Source organism: Alligator sinensis, unplaced genomic scaffold (genome assembly GCF_000455745.1).
Source record: "Alligator sinensis unplaced genomic scaffold, ASM45574v1 scaffold237_1, whole genome shotgun sequence".
NCBI lineage: Eukaryota > Metazoa > Chordata > Crocodylia > Alligatoridae > Alligator > Alligator sinensis.
The window spans coordinates 4613058-4635991 of record NW_005841849.1 but is presented as its reverse complement, the minus strand read 5'-3'; the positions used below and the strand labels follow the sequence as shown (position 1 = coordinate 4635991).

The 22934-nt window shown below is 42.6% G+C and overlaps 1 protein-coding gene across 4 annotated transcripts in view; it reads left to right on the top strand.

The window, feature by feature from the left end:
- GPC1 (glypican 1) overlaps nucleotides 1–22934 on the top strand; it is a 276986-nt gene that overhangs the window by 81074 nt on the left and 172978 nt on the right. For all 4 annotated transcript variants that reach the window (XM_025209857.1, XM_025209859.1, XM_025209847.1 and 1 more), the window contains exon 2: nucleotides 3804–3962. In XM_025209857.1, coding sequence (XP_025065642.1) covers nucleotides 3804–3962 — 159 coding nt within the window. The remainder of the gene's footprint in view (nucleotides 1–3803; nucleotides 3963–22934) is intronic.

Below are 22934 nucleotides of genomic sequence, written 5' to 3'. Positions count from 1 at the left end.
GGAGCAGACAGCTTGGGCCAAGAGAACCCTGCCCACCCTGTGAGGGGGTTTGTGGGGAAGGTGCAAAGCATCCTGGGATGCTGGGGAACTATGAGTTAACTTGAATCTGGAAGGGATCTGGGACAGAAGTTCAATAAACCAATTTAACCTAAATCAGTTAAGTCTAATACGATATCCATCCAGGTTTATCTTAAACTGGATTCAGCCATTTTGAAAGTGGTTTATGTGCACTGGACTTCTGTTGTGTTACAGATTTTAACCATTTTCCAGTCACTTTTACCAGTTTATGTGTAATTTCTGTCCCTAGCCTAGAAGACAGACATTGACACAATTATGTTCTTTCCCCCCTTGCAAAGACAGTTGCAGAACTGGTTATGCTGTATAGGTGCAAAGATCCCTTGCATACAGCCCAACAAATAATAGATGACATTGTGAGAGGCAAGTATTTCTTTGGATGATATTGAAGATGTTGCTTTGTAGTCTGGTGACTTTTCTTGAGGTTGAGGATTTTCCATTGTAAGCAGCGGGTTTCAATATCTTCCACATTATTGTAATGTAAAAGTCATGTAGCTGTGATGGTTTGGAAACTAGGTGGAGCAAGGATTTCTAAGAACTACACGGCTGCAACATCACTCTTAGACTACCGTATTATTATTGTGAAATAATGCCTCTTTACGCGCGCGCGCGCGCGCGCGCGCACACACACACACACACACACACACCTGTCCTTGCCCACCAAAAAAGCCATTTTCTATAGTGCCACAAATCTGTATAGTGTTTTTCAGGGTAAGACATGTTCCCTGCTTTGAAGAGCCTGTAGCCTAAGGTCTCATTTGGGTCAGGTTTATGTCTGTGGAGCTGTCATTCATTTTTAAAGGGAAATTCTCCATTTTGGAGGACTTGCAGGATCAGGCTGCAATGCAGACAAAGTAAATGAGATGAGACACAATTTTAAGTATATGTTTTAGATCCACTGCGACATTGAGGTAGCAATCCTGTAACATTGCCAGCAAAGCTGTCGGCAATCACAATCAAATTACATTAAACATGTTGCTTTTGCTATAATTGGATTATCTCAGTGCACGGTTAGAACAAGGTTTTTTTTGTTTTTTTTTAAGTTTGATCTTTTTCAAGCGCATTCTCAGTGTTGGGGGAATTTGAGGGTGTGGTTGCAGGTAGAGGTCTCTTTTTAGAAGGAATCATAAAAACAATAAGCAGTTATTAAAGAACTCTGCCAGCCTTGCTTATACAAATTAAACCCTAGCGAATTATGCACCCACGCAATTTTGTGCATAAAAGGCATGACGGTGCATAATTGCATAATTTAGCCATAGTGGGTTCTATGCCTCCACCTCCATGATGGGGTGGGCATGGGCTTTGTGGGTGGGTGGTGTGTGGGGGTGGGTGTGAGGTTTGTAGGTGAGTATGGGCCGTACTTCATCAGGCCAGGCCAGCTGGCTCAGTGCCTCCACATGAGGCTTCCAGCCCTCCAGTGTGAAGCCACACATGAAGGCATGGAATCTGCTCAACCTGATGGCTCATGACTGCGTGCCTCCATGTGTGGCTTCCTGCTGGAGTGCTAGAAGCCCCACATGGAGGTCTAGGTCAGCCCGATGGTATAGGATCGGGAGCTGTGCGTCATTAGACCAGGCGGGCTCCTGCTTCCCTCCATATGTGGCTTCCCGTGGGAGTGCTGAAAGCCACACATGGGGACACAGAGCCTGTTAGGCCCAATGACACATGGCTCCTGCCTGCAGTGCCACAAGCGGAGGCTGTACACCATGTGGAGGGGGATATATGACACACTCCTACACACCTCACCCCTCCACACCCATCCACAAACCCCACATGCGCCTGCCACATCCCTTCACAAACCCCACACCTGCCCACAAACCCCACATACACCCATACCCACACCCTCCACAAGCCCCAGACCTGTAGTCAACCCCACACACACGCCTTCACAAATTCCCCTACTCATACACCCCACACTCACCCCCAACCATACAAAGTACCTGCATATGTTTCTAAAGAAGTTTCAAATAGTGTTATATTTAGTTTAATTTTTTTTAAGTAATTAATTTTGAATATTTCTGAGTTTTTCTGTGCATAATTTTTTGGAATGTAACAAATACTTATTTTGCCACAGTAGAGACAAGTGCCTGCACAAGACAGTGGATGAACTTCCACGATGATATTTGTCCAGTGTATCAGGCTACAGTTTGCGTTCTCTTGCACTTCAGAGTTCCATGTCTTTTCTGCCAGCTATCAGCAATGCTTTAATTTAAAGAGAGGAATTTTTCCCTTGTAGCTCATTTCTGTCCCTGGTTGGCCCCTCAGTAAGTAGTGAGGTTGAATTTTTGTTTTTGTTATTTTTTTGTTTTCAAATGCAAGGTAATAAGAGTGGAGGCCAACTTTTTTGGCAGGCGTGCCACAAGGTATGCTTCACTCCATTCTCAAGTGCCACTCTAATCCCATTCCCCTGCTTGATCTGCTGTTCTACTTTCTGCTTTCTTGCCGTGTCTGCCATTCCATTTCCCACTTCCTCCCTGATTTGCCCCATGCCACTCAAGGCTAGGGACAGAAATTACACATAAACTGGTATAAGTGATCAGAAACTGGTTCAGATCTGTAACACAACAGACGTTCAGTGCATATAAACCACTTTCAAACTGGCTGAAACTGGTTTAAAATAAACCTGGACAGATGTACTATCAGACTTAACTGATTTAGGTTAAATTGTTTTATTGAACTTCTGTCCCAGATTCTCTCCAGATTCAAGCTAACTCGCAGTCCCACAGCATTCCAGGATGTTTTGCACCTCCCCTGTAACACCCCCTCCCCCCAACCTCCCCCCACCTCACAGGGTGGGCAGGCTAGCCTTGGCTCAATCTGTCTGCTTCAGCTGAGCAGGGAGGCATGCTCTAGTACTCCCCAGCTTCTGGCTTGCAGTACTGCAGGCATGTGGCTGCATTTCCAGAATCAATAGTGAATGTCTTTTCCCCTCCTTATTGGTTCAATCTATGCAGTTTAGACTAACCTGCAAAGATTTGATCGATTCAGCCTCAGGCTTTTTGACTGTCTGTACTTAGCCAGAGAGGCTACCCTTGCCACTTGAGGCATGAGTGACAGGTTGGCAACCACTGTAGTAGGAGAAGGAGCTGGCATGTGAACCTATTTAGCAGTGATGTGATAGATCAGCATTTTTCTGATGGTCCCAGTCTGTTTTAGCAAGAAGTATACATAGAAGTAAACAGATTTTAACAGGCACGGGGGGATTCAGGTGCTCTGATCCTACTTTTTAAGCTTTCAAACTCCCCTATGAATCTTTGAAAACCTCCCCTTTTCTGTCTCATCTTTATGGTTATGGAATCTCCTTCAGAATGAGAAGCAATGATGTACAGCCTCAAAATTCTGGCAAAGGGAGCCTCACACAATTTTTCTCCAGGAGGTGTTAAGTCTAATGATGACAGTTTAAGCATCATATAATTTAGTTGGAGACCTTAACCTCTGCTGGAAATGTGCGTAGGGTTTGAATAGGAGCTTTCATGCTCACAGGGCTCAAAGAGAAAAAGAGAGCGTGTACATGTGATAGGAAAGCCAGAATCTCAAGTATCTGCTATGCTAATACATTGCATTAGTAGTCAAGCACATTGCGCCTAATTTTGTTCTGAGTTACGTAATAAGTGAGGGTAGAACTGAATTTTCTTTTTCATATGAATACTTTTACATTAAGATTGTCTGGTATTAAATTCCCTTTTTAAGACCCGGTCATTTTAACAAGGTTTTCCATTGGTTTTTAGGGGAACACCTGAGAATCTGCCCACAAGGCTACACCTGCTGTACCAGTGAGATGGAGGAGAACTTTGCAAACAAAAGCCGAAGTGAATTCGAAGGCATGATGAAAGAAGCCAGTCGTTCTGTACAGGTGACCCTAACTTCTCAGTACAAAAACTTTGATGGTAAGTAAAGCACATACAGTTTATCCTAACTTTGGATCAAATTGCTCCACTGTACATTGCCTAAGGATTTTATTTTAGTCTGACTCTTTCATACTCTGTTCTGCAGTTCTTAATGTATTCTGGTTTCCAATATTAATTCTAACTCGTGTTGTGTTTTCACTATAGCAGATTTTTTTTCTGGGAATATCTGATTTAACTAAGGGTCTTCGAAGAGAGGTACATACCTGCATACTAAAGCCCTATATACTTTGGCAGGGACATAGTTTTTATAGCTGTTCATAACAATTTCAAGCATAACATGTGAAGTCATTAAAAGAAACTTGGTTAAATTCCTGGAGCTGTTGGTAGTAAATGTAATGGAGACAATGAGGAAAGAATCTTGTTCTGTATAGTTAATTTCCTCATTGAGAAGTAGGCTAAGGTGACTTGCTCACATCTGTGTATGCAGGCAGGGACAAATTTAACATGGCAATTGAGGCCTTGGAGGCAGTGACACTTGCAGTGCTGCAGCTAAGCATAGGGTCAGAGGTACAGCATCATTTTCAGTACACTAAGCAAAGAATATGGTGACTTGCGTTCTCTTATTGTTCTTAATGGCATCCCTTTTGCAGTGCACACAGTGAGCTTCAAGGCCTTAAAGCCAGTGAAAATAAGTCTTTTATTGGCAAAATTGAGGTGACCTATGGCTCTGGAGCTATATCTATTAACAGCAATATCTGATTTGAAAGAGACTAGGCATTTAGAATCACAGCCCTCATACTTTTATCAATGATCCTCATGTGGAGCTAGAGTTAAAAGAACAGTAGTTGGGGGAGGAAACCATAAGGGCTAGAAGGGTAAAATCAGAAACTTTGAAGAAACACATAATAGATCTAAAGAAACAAGCCAAACCTCCATAAGCAGATAGGTAGGATTAAGGGCCTTTTCTCAGAATAGGAAAAAAAGACAATGCATCTCTACTATGAATTACAGGTGTATGGTCAAAGTTGACCACACCAATGGCATCCTTTTAAAGCTTGGAAATAGTTTGTAATTTTACTCTCTGAAGGCCTGTTTTGACATCTTAAAGGCACTTGATTTTTTTACTGAAAGTACTAAGCATATTCCCTGCCCTCTGAAAGTCAGGTCCTGCTGCCAGGTCTCCAGCTGGGCACCCAGAAATAGAGGCACCAAAAAGCACGTTGTCACTTTTTAGAGCCTTGGCCTCTAGACCAAGATTTCCCACCAGTTTCATCAAGGGCACCCAGCTGAACCAAGTGTCACATTCAAAGTACGGAAGAGAATTTGCTCCAGATCTTGAGGATTACACTGACAAATGAGGATTGTCTGGAAGACAAATACTTGTTGCACTCTTGTATGTAAGAAAAGGTTGTTTAAAATTGTCAAACTGAGTTCCTGCTCTTTTTAATTGGAATTGCATGGATTTTTTTTATGTTTTTCATTGTTTCAGGCAAATACTCTGTTCATTCTTTAAGATGAATGTCCAAAAAATTTAGGGCCTGAGGCTATATCTGTGTTTAATAAAAGAAAATGTTACTTTATCAAACAATAATATACAAATCATTATTGTTTTGTGGCAGGCATTACCTCAGTTGAGCTCTTAGGCCCAGGAAAATGTTTCCTGCTCCCATTTCATCTTTTGTTTTCTTCTCGCCTAGCTACTGTTGCAGTTAATGTTGGGTTTATGATATGTACAGGACATGCCATACTATGCCAAAGTGTCGTCATTCTGTTTTTGAATTTCAAATATTAATTTGCTTATAAAAGGAACTTGGCTTTATAGCTCCACTGGAAGATGCAGATTGAGGAAGTCCAGGGTATGTCAGGTGGAAGGGTTAGCTCAGCTGTAGAAATAAAACCGTAGAAACAAATGTATCTCTAAGATGAGGGATTGCCACTTGGCTTACAATTAACAGTTTATAAAGTCATGAAGTCATATAGAAGTAGGGCTGGAAGGGACCTCTAGAGATCATGTAGTCCACCCCTCTGCCTGAGGCAAAATCATTCTGGGTCGTTTGACCCCAGTACTTTTTCCTGCCATGGCAGGGGGTCGGACTTGATGATCTGCTCAGGTCCCTTCCTACCCCACCAACTATGAAACTATTCCTATCCAAACCATCCCATACAACCATAAGCTAAACTCTACATAAGTAGGCTACCCTCAAGCCTGACACAACATAGACCTTAACACCCTGTGCATAAAGCAAAGTAATTAAACAGCCTCAAAGAAAAGAGGTCTCACGTCCAAGGGAAAATTTATGTTCCTACTTGCATTTGGATGCAGGTGGTGTCATTTCTGATCTTTAGCAATTTACGATATCATTTACTTACTCAGCTTTGTAGAAATTCCTGATAAGCCATGGAAAGGCCCTGCCCTGCCCTGCCTGACTTTTGGAGTGATCCTAAAGTATGGTGGTATGAATTTGTTATCAAGGCTGTTATACATAGAGTTCTGCAAGAATCCATACCTGTGGGTGCTTGATGGTAGGAGTTTTGGCTTGCAGGGTTATCGGCATGAAGATAACCCTCAGATCATCATCTCACTTTGTCAACAGTGTTAGCAACCTGGAGGTCGCATTGCTCATAGATTCTCTGTTGCCAGGCATGGCATGTTGAGCTTTTGGCCCAGAGGCTGCATCTTTTCCAGCTTTTACATGTTGCACTACAGCAGAACTTGCCCTTATAACTTCAGCGCTGGTTATTGTAATAGTTTCTCCTTATAAGCTATCCAGAAACTTCAGCTAGGACATACCAAATATGCAGCAACCTGCCTTTTGAGAAATATATTGTACATACATATTTTGTGTTGCTTTAGAGGGTCATTCAGCCTGTTGGGTATGATCTGTAAAGTACTAAACTGTTTGAGATCCAGTTATCTAAAAGATATTCTCAGTCCCATTACAAGAATTATAATCTACTGTTTTATTCTCTTGTCTATTCCTGGGCAAACTCTTGGTGGTCAATGGCCATCTAAGTTATTTAACATTATACAGTACTTAGATGTTAATCCCGGAATTTCCCTGCTCTAAAACATATAATCTGATGGCCATGTTCCCTTTATTTAATCAAAGGTATTTGTAGAGCAGTAGTCACTCTGATATTTAGGCATGAGTTCCAGATTGCTTTAAAAGCATGAATCATGGAATAGGAGTCCACTCTTGCCATTTTAAAGTTCAGTTGATCTCAGTCTTAGGTCCCCTCTCCAGGTTACATCTATTACTCATTTACATAGTTAATTGTGCAGTTAATTTAGACTGGCTACACAGGCAAATTAATTAAAAATTTTAAAAATGTCCAACCAGTTATAAAATTATTGCTGGAAAATATGTAATAACTTTATAGCAGGTTTCTATCCAGCTTTAATTTGCACATGCAGCCTGTGGCACCGCAGCTGCTGTGATCTCCCATCTGTGGGGGTGACCCGTGGCTGCCAGGGCTGAATGCCCCGCAGCTGATGGGACTCCCAGCCCCTACAATCATGGGGCACAACCAGGGCTGAGTCTTGTCAGCTCCAGGACTCTCACCCCCAGCTGCCACGGGCCACATCCATGACCAAGAGTCCCGCCAACTGTGGCACCTGCAGCTGTGGGAGCTTGCTATTTGCTGGTCCAGGGGGAGCCCAGGGTGGCGATCTCAGGCTCTTCCTATCCCAGAGATAAGATGTCACAAGACTTGATCCTGGATCCCACAGTCATGCCTCCTGCCATGCATGTGTGGCATGGTGGGAGGTGCAAACCACACAGATCCCCATCATGCTTTTGCCTGTGTAGAGGGGCCCTTAGAGGGCATATGCCTTTGGGAACTCTCTCTCCAAGGGCCTGCCAGAGACATATTCTAAACTTGAGGGCTGCTGAAAGCGTATCTGTTTGCGTACACCTTTTTTCCTTGCTTTAGCTGAATTCATGTAGCAGCACTTGGGAGCAAAATTTTTAAAAAGCATGCTGCAGTGGGCTAACTGCTAACCTTTTTAGTTGAAAAGCTGGTGTCTTAGTTCTATAATTGATTGCTTTTAATAATAAAGCAAGGGGCACAGATGGTGATGTTGCCAGTATAAATTTCTAAACAAATAAATGTTAAGGCCAAAATAATAATATTTCATTTAAAAGGTTATGCACAAGTTGACTTATAAATTCCATAGTGCTAAGGCAATTTAACTCAATACATACCAGCAAGCATAGGAGTATGCTGATACAGCACCTACTCAGGTGTTTTCTTTAAGGAGGGCTGTGTTACCTCTTGTAGTTCACTCACATTAAAGTTCTGCCTTATTTCTGTAGTTCACATTGTTAAAAGACAAATGTGAATAATAATACTTGAAGAGATTTCAGACTATCTCTGTTGTGGATTGGTTATGTGCATTGTTTTGAAACTGTTCTGAACATTATATTTAGATTTTAATCCCAGAATTCCCCTGCTCTAAAACTGATGTCATCTGATGGAGGTGTGGGGGGATCTTGGTATTCACTTTTTAAAAATATTAAATTCACCAGAAACTCAGCTCAAACCACAGATTTCATACTCTCACAAAAATGTCTGGTTCTCCCTCTGCTGGTTAGAAAGCAGTAGTTAGCCACCAGGAGCTTTTAGTCCTTGAATTGAATTGAGAACAAGCAATAGCCATTGATTTAATTTTTAAAGAGCCTCTTTGGCAAAATTGATCCATCACAAATGTGTATGAACATACTGCGGGGACAGAAGAGTGCTTAGAAATTGAAAATCTCTTCCATTTCAAAGTTTCAGATAAAACTTTTTAAAGTTCTGTTCCATGACTCAGTTATTGATGGGATTGTTTTTCGCTGGGTTTTTTTTAAGTTAGTGCCTGGAAAACTGATTCAGACAAAGGGAACAGGTGAACAAATCTATGACTGCATTACTTTATACATTAGTGGTTACATTGTGAACAATCTTCTCATCCCATGTTATACTTCCCATTATTTTAAATACAACAGATGCTAGCAACAGGAGTTTTGTAGCTCCTAATAGTTAGAACTACTTCAGCCCTTCATATAAGAGTTTGCATGACATGTAATTGCATTCTAAACACTGCTGGCACAGATGTGTAAAAACAATAAATAAGAGTGAGTGTCAATAGGAAGTGACAGCAAAGGGCTGCAAATAGAAAGGAACAAAGCTGTTTTATTTTAATCAAAGCATAATTGTTACAACCCTTCTCTGTCTCCCTCCCCCTCTCCTTTATTTAAAAAAATCAATTTTAAATAAAATTGGAATTCTGTGCCAATCTTTTCTATTCAAATGCTTTTGGTGCAGTTAGTAGCGTTGCCTGTGTGACTGTTGACCTTTAGCTGTGAACAAAGAAATCTATCTCTAGAATTGTTTAAAACTTTTAATGGAATATCAACAAGTGTAATTGAAAATCTTTACCTTCCTTCCATGATGCAGAGCATTTAATAAAATATGTCATTGTAACAAACTTGAATTCCAGGACTTGGAAGCTGCAGCAATCAAACTGAAATTAAAATGTATGTATTTTTAGGGAACTGCCTACAGGAATATTTGATGTCATCTAAAAGCTTTCATAATTTCAACTATTAGTAGATGGAGAACAAGTCTGTTAAATACATAAAGCAATATTGATAATTAAGAACAGGACGCTGGAGTTGTTTTTAGACTATTACATATTTCTCGTAAAACGGAAGCATTGTTCTAAACTGTAAAGGGTGGGGAAGTCTTGGAAGCTGTCATAAAACAAAGGTTAACATTTTAAGGAATAATAAAGTAGTCTAATATCAGTTTAAGCTCAGTGAAATGATCTAAATTCCACTTATTTAGTACCAGTATGTAATATTCCTCACAAAAGCCCCTCTGGGGGCAGATTAGAAGACTGGTTCAAGGGATATTAATACACTTATAAACTGAAATGAATGTTACAAAATAGTAGTCTAGCTTTCTGGAGGAAGTTCTGACTGTGTCACTATTTAGAATATAGCACTGTTGGAAAGCAGTTGTCCTGACAATGTTAATGTCCCTCTAGACTTCAAAGTCTTCAGAGTTCAAAACCCAAACCTTTATAATAGGCTGAATCCCCATGTGACCACTTTGACAGGTTTGAATGTTGGGGCTTTAGGCTGTCTCTGCATATACCTTTATGAAACGTACACATGGCATTATGAATAGTTAACATAGCTACATGTATAACCTACTTGACAGCAGCAAAGAAATGAAAACTATGCCACTGAAACAGGACGTACCCATGCCTGCCCCATCAAACAGATACTTTAGTGCTACTACAGCTGACGTACACCACAGCCATAATTCTGCCCAGAGAAATGTCAGCTTGGTAGTACTGCCTCTGTCTCATTACCTATATATTGCCACCACTATTAATTGTAGTAGTTTGGGATAACCAGGATATAGTACAGCTATGAAATAAGACTAAGAGAATAGACAGTCTTTTCCACCTGTCTCAGGAGAAATATTTTATTTATGTCCAAATGGAATTAAAAAATTACAGCCTTATGGCTTGCAAGTATGAGTGTCTGCTGCTGGTTTCAATATCAGCGGGGTGGCTCGGAGAGGAGGGCATGTGAAGTCCACAGCTCCAAAGTAGTGAGTTTTAGGAGCCTCTCAAAAAGCCCTGCCATGTCCCCTACCAGCACTTCAACCAAGCAGGTATGTCTTATTAAACAGTATTCTTCATTAATATATTAAACAGTGTTTTTTTATAAATATTGTGGTAATGTCCAGTACATGCATCTGCTGAGGGCCGTTGCAGCCTTTCTTTTTAGATGCAGACTTCATCACTGTGCTCCATGCCTTTTTTGTCCCATAGTGCTCGGGGTGGGGGTACACTTTGCAGCAGTAGGAGAATAAAGCTAGGGCTTAGTAAGCAAGTGTCCCTCTGAGAGCACATAATGCTAAAGCTTTGGAATCTTGACTGGTTTCCCCCTAGTCCAAAAGTAGACTTGAACCATGTGCATTTTGACATGTAAGTCCCTAACTGGCTTGGGACTCCTCTACCTGATACAGTTGAGATTATACAGTGCTCTCAAACTTGATCTTGCCTCTAAGAGCAAGAAGAAGGCTTGATTGTGCAACTGGGTTTCCCCTTGATCTAAGCAGCCTGAGTTTGTTGGTATTCCAGACACTCCTGTGGAAGCCACTTATTTGGTAGGGCTTGGAGATGGACTCCTAGTGTAGAATGAGACAAATAAGTGTATAAACTGATACATTCTCATTTGCGATCTTGTGACTGAGATGTTAATTTTCCTGTGGTATTGTACTATTTTGGTGCCTGAAAATGTAATTACTTTTAATATGATTTAAAAATTGTGCTCAGTCATTGAAATGCCTTGCGATTCCTAGAGTTGGGAAGTGGGCGGAGATTAATGATGCTATAGGGATAAAGGATTGGAAGAGACTTCCTAAGAGGCAGAGTCCAGTTTTCTGCTATCACAAGCATCGGATCATAATTCCTCTTGTAAGTTAGTACCGACTTCCTCTTAGTTTATCTTTCTTGAACTTGAGTGACCAGGATTTTACACAATATGATCCCAGTAAGACTCTGAAATGAATAAAAAATTAGTACTATATACAAGAGACAAGAGACTTTACCAGTAAAATGGCAAGAAAACACATTTCTGTGAGCAGGAGTGAAAAAAGGGGCTACAATTTTGCTAAAAATGTTCTCAACCTTCCTATTGCATGACTAACAGTTAATGGGTCAGAGGTCCAGTGCTTGGTCAAAGCGCCCTTACTATCAAAACACCATAGGCCAAATTCTCACTTTTTGGTCACTTGGAGAACCTGTTTCACCTAGGGCAGGATTTGACACAATGAGCAAGTGCGCTTTTTAAAAAGGACTAGCTAAGGCCATTCCATGTGTTCATTATGATTTCCTACATTTGGGCTATTTGAAGAAACTGCTTTGAACCCAAAAGAAAAGTGAACTGTGCCCAGTGGCAAATCTGGGGCATATGGAAAGAAAGATAAACGGTGCACAGCAAGAATACTCTCTTCATACCTCTTAGACCTGAGGTGATGAAAACCTATCCCTAGGCTCCCTGTTTGGTTCTGGAAATGAACCACCTTAAGAAAACACAAACAGTGGGGAATGATTTATGATGGTCCTGCTGCTGCTGCTTTCTGCAGTAATCAAGCTCAGCAAAAAAGAAGAATCTTTCATGTGTGGTATTGAACATCTCACTTGGTATTTATGGTTTACTGGAATGGGGTGGGGTGTCTATCAAGAGTGCATTCCAAAACTTGAGCATGTTAATTTTGACAGGTAGCTGCCTCAGGGAAGCGAATGCTTATATTCACCTGTAACACTTCGAGCACCTGGAGTTTTCTTTCTCCTTACAGATGCTTAACTTCACATTAATGCTGCAAACCTCCATTGTACGCTGCGGGGTATGTTTTAGTGTGCGTGCAGCAGTTTACTTTAAAGGATGACATGAACACAGTATTCTCTTTTATGTGAAAAAAGAGCAAGCGAGAGAGCACCGCTGTTGGGTACCTTGTACAACAAATAATGGACCCAGAAGAGGGAAGGTTTTGTGAGCTGCTAGTTCATGTTTACAGTATAGAGATTTAGGTAAGAGGGGTAAAGAATGCACCTTGGTTGTGCATATGCAATAAAACAGCAGATGTTACCATATTTTGTCATGGGAAAAACCACCATAAGTGCTCAGACAACAGTTAAATGTACATATGTTTTGGGACTTTAAAGAAAGCACTTGCTTCTCTGAGATATTGGCTAGGGACAGACATTCAAAAAGCCGGAGCCTGAATTGATTCAACCTTTGCACGTTAGTCTAACTGCAGCAGCTGTTTCAGCCCCACAGCACGGCCCCCGCCAGGAAGAGGCTCGCGCTTGGGGGACAGAGGCTGCTGCCCCCAGCACAGTAGCTCCCACTTAGCCGCTTCAGTGGCTGGGCAGGGCCAGACACCGCTGGCAGGGCGCCTGCAAGGGCAGGGAGCGGGGTTCCTTGCTTTGCCCCCGGGGCACTGTAGCCAGGTCTGCCTAACCTGGCTGCAGCTGCTGTTTGGTCTGCACTCGGGCCAGCATCCGGCAGAATAAGTCTCCTCCTGCAGGGAGGGGGCTGGCCCCAAGCACAGACAGGTTGCCCACCTCTCGGTCTGTTCTTGGGGCCAACCCCCTCCCAGCAGGTGGGGGCTTATTCCATCAAATGCTGCCCTGAGCGCAGACTGAGCGGTGGCTGCAGCCAGGCCATACAGACCCAGCAATGGTATCCCAGGGGCAGAGGAGGAACCCCATTCCCTGCCCCCACAGGGTCCCTACTGGCAGCATCTGGCCCCACCCTCACCCCCCGCTGGAGCGGTGAGGGGGGAGTTACTGTGCTGAGGGCAGCAGCCCCCATTGCCGTTTCCCCAAGCGTGAGCCTCTGCCTGGCTGGGGCCATGCTGCGGGGCCAGCAGAGCTGCTGCAGAGGCTTGCAGGGCTCTGGCCCACTCTGGACATTGGTGCTGTTACCAAGAAGGGGCTCGCGCTCCCTGACATTATGACAGGGACTTCTGTCCCCAGGGTCCCTGCCCCTCCTCCTGCAGTGGTGGGATGGGAGCATGGCCAGACAGGCCTCCTTGCTGGGGGAAGGGGACAGGGACGGGGGTTATTCCTCCCCACACTGGCGTCCGGTGGAGGGGACAGCAGGGGGCTTATTTCGCTGCAGGGAGCAAGCGCGACGGCAATGGTGGGCAGACCCAGCTGCCAGTGGAGGTAGAGGGGAGACTAACTCTTCTCCATGCCCTCCTCTGCCTCAGGAACCATGGTGCCCCGCTGCTTCAACAGCGAGGGGGGAGTGCCCAGCAGACCTGACTCAGGTCCCAGCCATTGGCATAGAGAGGGGTGGGGAGCAGAGGGATGGACCCAGCCTGGCTGAGCTGGAGAAGAGAGCCCAGCCCCAAGAGCGTGCTGGGATGCTGGGGGAGTCTGGTTTAACTTAAACCAGGAAGGGGTCAGGGACAGACATTGCATAAACCGGTTTGAGCCAAATCAGTTAAGTCTGATACTACGTTCAACTAGGTTTATCTCAAACCAATTTCAGCTATTTTCAGACTGGTTTATGTGCACTGAATGTTTGTTCTGTTACAGGTTTAAACCAGTTTCTGATCACTTAAATCAGTTTATATGTAATGTCAGTTTATGTGTAATGTCTGTCCCTAGGCATTGGAAGTCACAAGCTTATTTTGCAAGAAGTTAGTGATGTCTAGACCATCATTTTAGTGTTGATGTGTTTTATTTTTAATGTTCAGAAACTAATGTTTGAATTTCTTTGAAAACTTCCAGTTTCACAAACTATACTGTCAGTCAGTCCGGCTTTTAGTATAAATGCTGTTTTTTGCCATCGGTGATTGAATAATCATTATGCTAAGTGTAGTTGTAGTCAGATGGCCCGATTGGGGTCAAAACAATGAAATGAGATATGAACAGCTGAAATTTTCCTTCATGGCTTTTCAGAGGAGCCTGTTATATAAATCAATTTACACTGAATGATATCCCAATTAATTTTCACATGGAACAGTTCCCATCTTTCACCCTTTTTATATAATTTTTCTCTTCCTCTTCCTTCATAAAAGAAAAATAGTAGAATGTCTTAGGCCACCTTGTTTCAATTAAACATATACACTATGGACCCAGTCAAGAAGAGCTCTATATATCTCAACTATGGTTATTCTCAGGAATCCATCAGGTGATATTCTAATTTAGCTGTGTTCAGTTTTCTAAAAGTGATGTGTTATCTTGGCTTCTAGATGCTGGCATAAATAGTATACTTGAAAACAATAGCAAAAATTATGGCATGCCCCCATAGAAGTGGTTCGGTTTGGTTTTTAGTTCTTTCTTGAAGTATCATTTCCCCTCAAGATAACTTTTCTGTTCTGTTTTCAGAAAGTGTGCTTATTACAGGTAGTTGCCATTTTAATACTAGCATTTATTGGCATTAGAATAATTCATTGATGCCTGACCCAAGATCAGGACTTCATTATGTGCTGTGTTTTGTAAATGCACCCATATTCATGGAAACTTAATGTGTGACATGAAGTGTTCACACTCTAAATGGACTAAAGCCATGTCTACATCACAGGGCCTGCTGTTAGTGCTTTAAAGCAGTGACAGGGCTAAGGCAGCAGGGCCAGTCATTGTGAACACAGCTCTCCTGGCAGAAGGAGCATTTCTCTTCTCTACACTAGAAGCTGTCTTGGTAGATGCCATGTTCTGCCAACAGATTTATGCCCATGGTAAGGATTTTGCCAACAGTTATGGAGACTGCAAGATATGGGCTTTTCATGTCCAAACCTAGAACTTTGCTATATTAACAAGGCCTACAGTTGGGAAGGAAAAGAAAGCAGGTCACATAGCCAGTTGAATTCAAGAAGTAGTTGCACTGGGGATAGAGCTTAGCTCTCCACTGCCACTATCCTCTGTACCACAATTCTGCCTTTCCAAACCTTGCAGTGATTCTGCTTTTGTAGGACAGCAGACTTTTAAGACTTAGATTTTCAAAACCAGGGATGGATACATGCCCTCACCTCCCACACCCCCAGTCTCTAAAATGACCAATGTAACATTGATCTGTGGTACTAGGATTTTCTGTGTAGGGCCTTTCTAAGAGGAAAACTGATGATAGAATCCTTGGTGAAGCCAGAAGCCTGTGATGCAAATGGATAGAAGAATAAAAAAGTTTGTCCTGGCAAGAGACAGCTTTGTCCATGTTTTATTAGAGATTATGGCCTCATTTTCAGGAATGCTGAGCAGCACAGATCCCAGGGAAGTTGACTAGATCAGCAGGTACTTGGCAGCTTTGTAAAACCTGGTCTACAGGTGAGCTGCTGACTGCAGAAGGAGAGCAAAAGTTTGCCCCCTTTTTGGGTACCAGAAAGCCAAAGGGCTCAGCCAGGTGGGCATCTTTACAGATGCTTCACTTCCCTTCCCTTCTCTTTTTATTTTAATTGGATTTTCTTCCATGTTAGTCTAATACAGTGCTTCTCAACCTTTTTGGATTCAAAGCCAGTCCCCTCTCCCCCCCCCCCCCCAAAAAAAAAAACCAAACCAAACCTCTTTTGAATAGGGTGCAGCCCCACGTTTGTGCTTGTACCAGGGCTTTTTGATAAATTTAAAGCAGGCAGGAGCAGAAGCATAACTGTAATGAGCTTGTGTCCTGGGCAAAACTCCCCTGTGAAGGGAGGAGGATTGTCTTACCTGCCCGGGTATCCCTGCACCCAGCTTCTCCAACTGGACTGTGCAAAAGGTTGCTCCAGCCCAGCCTGGCTGCTCTGGCTGGGCAGTGCAAAGGGCTGCAGCTGGAGCTCATGCTGTGGCACCCTAGGATGCCATAGCACCCCAATTGAGAGCTGCTGATTTAATGTAGCTTCTTGGATTTGAAAGCATAGTTAACTCTGCCTGTTCTGTTCTGGGCTCTTCTTGGGACTGCTTCCTTCTGGGCTGCTTGAGGGTAGAGGTTTGCTCCTGCTTTTTTACATGCTGAGAGGGACTGATTTACAGTACGGAAGTCAGTTTGCCTGACAGCTCGCAGCTATTTGGAAAAGAGACAGATTTACTTAGAACAAATCATGCCCCTGGTATGGTGTTTGTCCCCCAATAAAGAGAAAGCAGACTAGGAATGCACATGAGAGATGTGATTCAGCAAAACATTTAAGAATGTGATACAGAATAAGCCAGTGCTGAAGTGGAGCAGCAGGAGGGATATTTTGAGGGGCTTACCAAATACAATACTATTCGTACTAAGCATTAGGGATTTCTGCAACTTCATTGGCTTTTTTTTTCTTTCCCAAAGGCTATGTAACCTCACACAAAAATTCTCTAGGGTAATCTGCTGATAGACCTGCATGTTCTACCCTTAGGGAAAACAGTGCTTGTTATTGCTCAGTAATGATGTGTACTGATTAAGGAGTATCAATGCAAGCACCTTCAGACCTGGTGAGAAGGTCAGTGCTTTTGTAAAGCGACTTCTGTTAAGGACATGGGGAGCCCATTCTACACTAGGGGAAAAAATAATCTTTATTTCTCTGAAACAACTTCAATAGATGATTAAGCTTTATTTTAACATATAATCTTGGAACTATTGTTTCCAATAGCTCTAGCCATGTTTCATATGATTACTACTTCTACTTAAAGCAATTAACAGAATCTCCTTCAATGGCTTATTGTGTGACTCGGCTGCTAAAAGACAGTCTGAAAGGGAATTGGGCAAAACAGGAAAAATGATCATATACTGGAGCCATATTTATTCAGATGTTGTGTATATGTGAAGTGTTTTTTGCAATTGTTGTCTGACAAAGGTTACAATATTCAAAGGGGCTGAAAGAATTAGGTACTGAAATTTCAGTGAAATGGAGTGGAAGTCAATTCAATTTTACTGAGTTTGAGCTGTCTTGCTGCTGTGCACTCTACTGAAAACCCTCAAAAAGTATACTTCAAACCCAGTTGTAGGGCGAGATATACTCTTCATAAACATTACCGGTGATAAGAGCTAGTCTGTTCACACGTCGGAAAGAGAATGAACCCATTAGTTTGGCTTTGGAATGACACACAAATCCAGTTAAATGTGATGTGTTAAACTGTGGCCTCCGGCTCTTAAAAAAATCAGTGAAAAAACAATTTTAAAAGTTCTCTAGTTCAAAAAAACAAGTTCATTGCAAATATTTGGGGCTTTGAACTTTTTTGTGTTAATTCCCCTTAGTATCTTGCAAGTAATGCAAGACTAAGCAGGCCAGTAATATCAGTCTCTGCTCAATAGTATTACAAACCATGTAGCAGTAACTGGGAGAGGTCAGGGGAGAAAGACAGCTGCAAACCAGAGGTCATACTGTCCATTAATCAAGGCACTGGGAAATAATGTTTGCTACATTGAAACATTAATATCAGGTCTGGATTCAACTTTTAAAATGCTGGAGATAATTGAGCTGTTTCTGACAGCCCCAACAGTATAGTGATTCACTTGTAAACTGTAAAGCCCTGTTTTAATGCTGCTAAAAATGAATAAATTGGTCCTTGAGGACTAATGAATGCCTATAAACGTATTGTGCTGCTGCATGTAGTAAACTTGTCATTGGGGAAATGGCTAGAATTTACTTCTGTGGGAAAAGAAGCTCTGTTCTCTTCAGATCCATCCATTTCTACCCCCACCATGCTACCAAACTCAGTCCATAGCCCATCACTTCACTCAGCAGGTTGCATTAAAAAGGAGATGACTCTAAAGAGTCTCTCTGTCTAATGTACCCTCCATCCTGTGCTCAGATCCACTTGCTTGGAAAGCTCTCAAGAAACTGCTCCCATTGCAGTAACACTCCATAAACAATTTAGTTCCAGCACCATTTTCTTTTTCATATTAACTATTTATTGAGTGACTGATGGAGCAGATCACTGTACCAGCAGTGAGGCAGATGTGGTTCCTGTCCCAGGTAGCTTGCAATTTAAACTTGAATAGATGAACTTTCAGGTAACATTGGGCTTCAGTTTAACTTTTAACATATACATAATGTTTGGTGGGGCAGAGATCCAAGGATAAGCTGGCAGGGTAAAAGATGGGAAGGCATGGGTGGATGGAAAATGCAAATTGGGCATTTGGGATGATTTTCTTTATTTACTCCCTTCCCCACTACTGTTTTTAATGGATGTCTGAATTGTGTGATAGAAAGATCAACTGCAGAAGCTTCCTTAGCTTGATGAAGGGTACTTGTACCCAAGAGCTTGCAAAGAAGAATTTTCCAACTATTTGAGCTGGTGTAATAAAAGATTACACCAACTGGGATTTACCCAAAGAACCTTGTCTGCCTGTGATAGAAAGCCATAATCTGAGAACTAAAGTTAGAAATAATCATTTCCAAGGCCAATGGTAACAGTAGCAGTGAACCACACCTCTGTGCTGTTCTACCTGTGCAATATGTGAGGAGGCAGAGAACAGATTGGCTTGGGTTGCTGATTTTGAGACCATCAGATATTTCATGAAAAAGAAATTCAGGATGCACATGCAAACACATTCCTTCTCAGAAGACAGTGATACCCAAGAATAATTTGTACATGGGATTTCCTTACTGTATGTGTTTTAGTGCATGACATTCTAAGACAGAAGCAGAGCATTTTGCTCACCTGGGGCATTCATAGACGTGCTCTGGGAGGCTGGGGGGAGGGGCATTTTAATTAGTGCAGCTCTGAGAGCCACGCTAATTAAAAGTGCCTGGAGCATCATGTGTATCAGCGTCCCCACACTGAAAAATGGCGGCGGGGCACTTTGAACTAAAGCTCATCAAATGAGCTTTAGTTTAAAGTCACCCACCACCATTTTCAGCATTGGGACGCTGATACATGTGATGCAAGAATCTACTGGAGCCAATTGAGTCTGCTCCAACGCACTGTTATTACAGCATGTTGGAGTAGCCTCCCTTGCATGTTTATAGGTGCCCCTAGGTTTTTCTGTATGTTGTAAATCAAGGGAGCATCTGCACTTTTGCTCCCAGAAGCTAGCACAAGATTAATGTCACTGATATTTAAGCTGTAGAAATGTTTGTTAATCTCCAACTTGAAAATTCAGATCAGTGCCAGGAAGTTTATTCTACTGACTGGATGATCTCCCTCTCCTGCCTTCATTGAATGGAGGACTGGAAAATTGGCTATGTCAACACAGGAAAGCAATTGGAATGTTAAAGGCCAGATTTATTTTCCCCTTGGCAGAAAACGATCACTTTGAATTAAATTCAGATGTTTAATATCTGTGAAACCCTGTTCATCACCTGCTTCCTTGCTGGGCTAGGAAGAGCACTCTCAAGTAACATCAAGCTCTTGCTCCGATTCCTACTGAGGTGTAAGTCTCTGTAGCTCATTCCAACCTCAGGGAAGAGAGTGGGGGTTGTTGGCCAACCTTGTGGGAAACTGGCACAAGAGTCTGCAAGAACCTCTCCTTGCTCTTGGCATCCCTTTCCTTCCCCTGCATGGTCAGTGGCTTGTTCTGTCTTGTCATTTGCCTCCTCCCCTGCCTACCACTGTCATTGTCCCCAGCTACACAGGGCGGCAGGGGAGCTCCATAGCTGCTTCTGCCCCATTTCAACCAGACTACAGATGGTCAAAAATCCCAAGGCTGAATGGATTCAGTCTTTGCAGGTTAGTCTAAACTGCACAGATTAAATTGAAACCAAAGTGAACAGACATTTACTTTTGATTCAGGAAATGCAGTCACATGCCTGCTGTGGCTCAGGCCAGAAGCCAGGGGGCACTAGAGCACAGCTCTCTGGCTGTGTGTTCACTTCCTCTTCCTGCTGCCCCCTGAGGTCTTTGGGATTTTCAGGCCAAAATCACAACAGCACAGGACTCTGCAGGGTTGCTCCTTACCTCCTGTTTCTAGGTGCCTCTGGGATTTGTAGTCCACAGTTGCAGCCAGCAGTAAGTTTGAGTGGGGAAAGGGTGTTAACTCCCACTTCTCCCCGGGGGGCAGGGGAAGTTCCCCCCTGCACACTGGACTGCATCCCCAGCTGGGCTTGCCCCCCACCCCCTAGTCAACCAGCCCTCACTGCTCCAGATAGGGAGCAGAGGTGTGGGTCCAGACCTGCTCTCTGTAGCAGACAGCGCAGCCCAGCCCAGAGCTGGAAAGCATGCTGGGATGCTGGGGGACTGCGATTTAACTTGAACCAGGAAGGGGTCTGGGACAGAAGTTTCATAAACCTGTTTGACCCAAATCAGTTAAGTCTGATACTACATTCAACTAGGTTTATCTTAAACCAGTTTCAGCCATTTTTAAACTAGTTTATGTGCACTAAGCTTCTGTTCTGTTACAGGTTTAAATCAGTTTCTCATGACTTAAACTGGCTTATGAGTAACTTCTGTCCGTAGCCTGCGAGGAACCAGGGACAAAGACAGTGGCAGCAGGTTGGTTTCCCTGCCCTGAGCCTGCTGCTGAGCTGATGGGAAACACCCATGGGGGGCAGTGAACAGAGGATGAATCTGCCCACCTCTGCTGCTATTGCTGTCCTGGACAGAGCTCAGCTCCCTTTGCAGCCCAACTGGAGCAGAGAAAAAATAGATCTGGTGAGCGGCAGACAGTGGGGCAGCAGCAGTGGCAGGCAGGGGAAGAGGGAAATGGGAGGGGAAAGGAAGTGCTGTTGAGTATGGAGGGGAAGGGGGAGTCTTCCCTCAGTCGGGGGATTAAGAAGTCCTTGGCTGCTGCTCCTATGACTGTGCCACTGCACCCATCTGGGCATTTTTATGAAAGAAAAATGCAGAATTATCTTTGCACGTTCTAAAAGTTAATGTACAGAACGCCTTCAGATGATTAGTAGAAGTCCCATGTAGGATGGCTCTTTCATTACTGAGAGTGTAAGTGAGCTATAAATATGTTTTATAACCTTGCACAAGTTCAGGGTATCATGAAGTATAATTAAAAAGATTCTGGGCACTGCAACCATAGGAACAACGTAGAAAATTAATGTTTGACCTCTCTTACCTTTGGTCACTAGCAAGCAATTGCTCTATAATTTTTCTGCCTACATTACTTACTGTTTTGGCTTAAATACAAAAAAGAAAATGCCAATAAAGAATACAGAATGAGCATTCTGCCTTCAGAATTCTATAGCTTTTTGTAACTTGAATTCTTCAAGTGGTTTTCTTTAGAAGTTGCAGTAGAAAATGCAATGGTATTAGGAACCCAGCAATTACCTTTAGTTATGAGATGCAGCTTTGGCTATGAACAAGATGGCTATAGTTGGATTGTATTTGTTTATTTCTTTTGTTTCCAAAAACAAAATGCTAATCAAGAATGATTACACAGCTGAAATGCAGGTTTCACTGAAATTATTCTGTTTTATTTTAACCAAAGAAAACCCTGTTTAAAGTGTAAAGTGTGGTGTTATCAGATAAGGAACCAACTGTTCTTTAAACAACACTATTCTCAGTATGTATCAGCCGCTAGATACCTTTTAAGAGCCTTTAAAAAAAAGGGATAAATTCTGACTTTGGCTTAACAGCCATAACAGAGTTAGAGCTTTGGCCTGTTGTTTTCCAAGCTCACACAAAGGAATAAAGCAATGACAAACTACAGTTCTGAGAAAATAGAAAGTTAAATAAACCCCAGCAAAAATAAGCTCCCAGGACACAAAGAAATAAATCAACCTCATGCCTGAAAATAGGAAAAAAGCTAGTGGTCAGCTGAGATAAAGAAAAGGTGGTTACAAGAATCAGTAATATGTCTGAGGTGGTTATTTCTAAGTTCCACCACTGAATTCTAAAAGTGAACTTGCACATCATAGAAAAGTAGGCCTGGAAGGAACCTCCAGAGGTCATCTAGTCCCACCCCCTTCATGAAGCAGGATCATCCCTATCCAAACCATCCTATACAAATCCATTGTCTAACCGATTAGCAAAACTATAGCCACCTCTGATGCAACGCAAGACACCATACCACAACCTACCACAAGTAAAGCAGGGGGACCACGGTGGGTTCAGTTGACACACACATACATTACGTGTGTTAAATTTCTATTGTGGTCTTTCTGGTCATTTCCTCTGCAGGCATTCATTACAAATGTGACAGTTAATTTCGCCAAAGACAGTATGCAGAGCCACTTCCTTAGTGGTGCTGGCAGGAAGTTCTGAGATTGAAAATATAAGTGGTATATTGTCAATCGTTTGATGTGGAAGCCTTCACATGTGGAATTCTGATATAAGTGTCTGGCCTCCAAAGAGGAAGGAGAAATCATCAACTCACTGAAATCCTTGTTTTAAATAAACTTAATGACATTAAAGTAACAGTGCCTATGGGGTTTTGCCTAAAATGTACCTAGAATAGGATACTGATTATCTTTTAAAACCATCTCAACAAATACAACCACTGAGTGAATGGCATTAGCAACAGCACAATTATGAAATTACAGCTTCGTTATACCAGAGGCAAATATTTTGGATTGATTTATAAAATCATGGAATAATTGCAAGCTAGGGTTACTATATTTCCAATTTCAAAAAAGAGGACATTGGAGCGGTTGGGG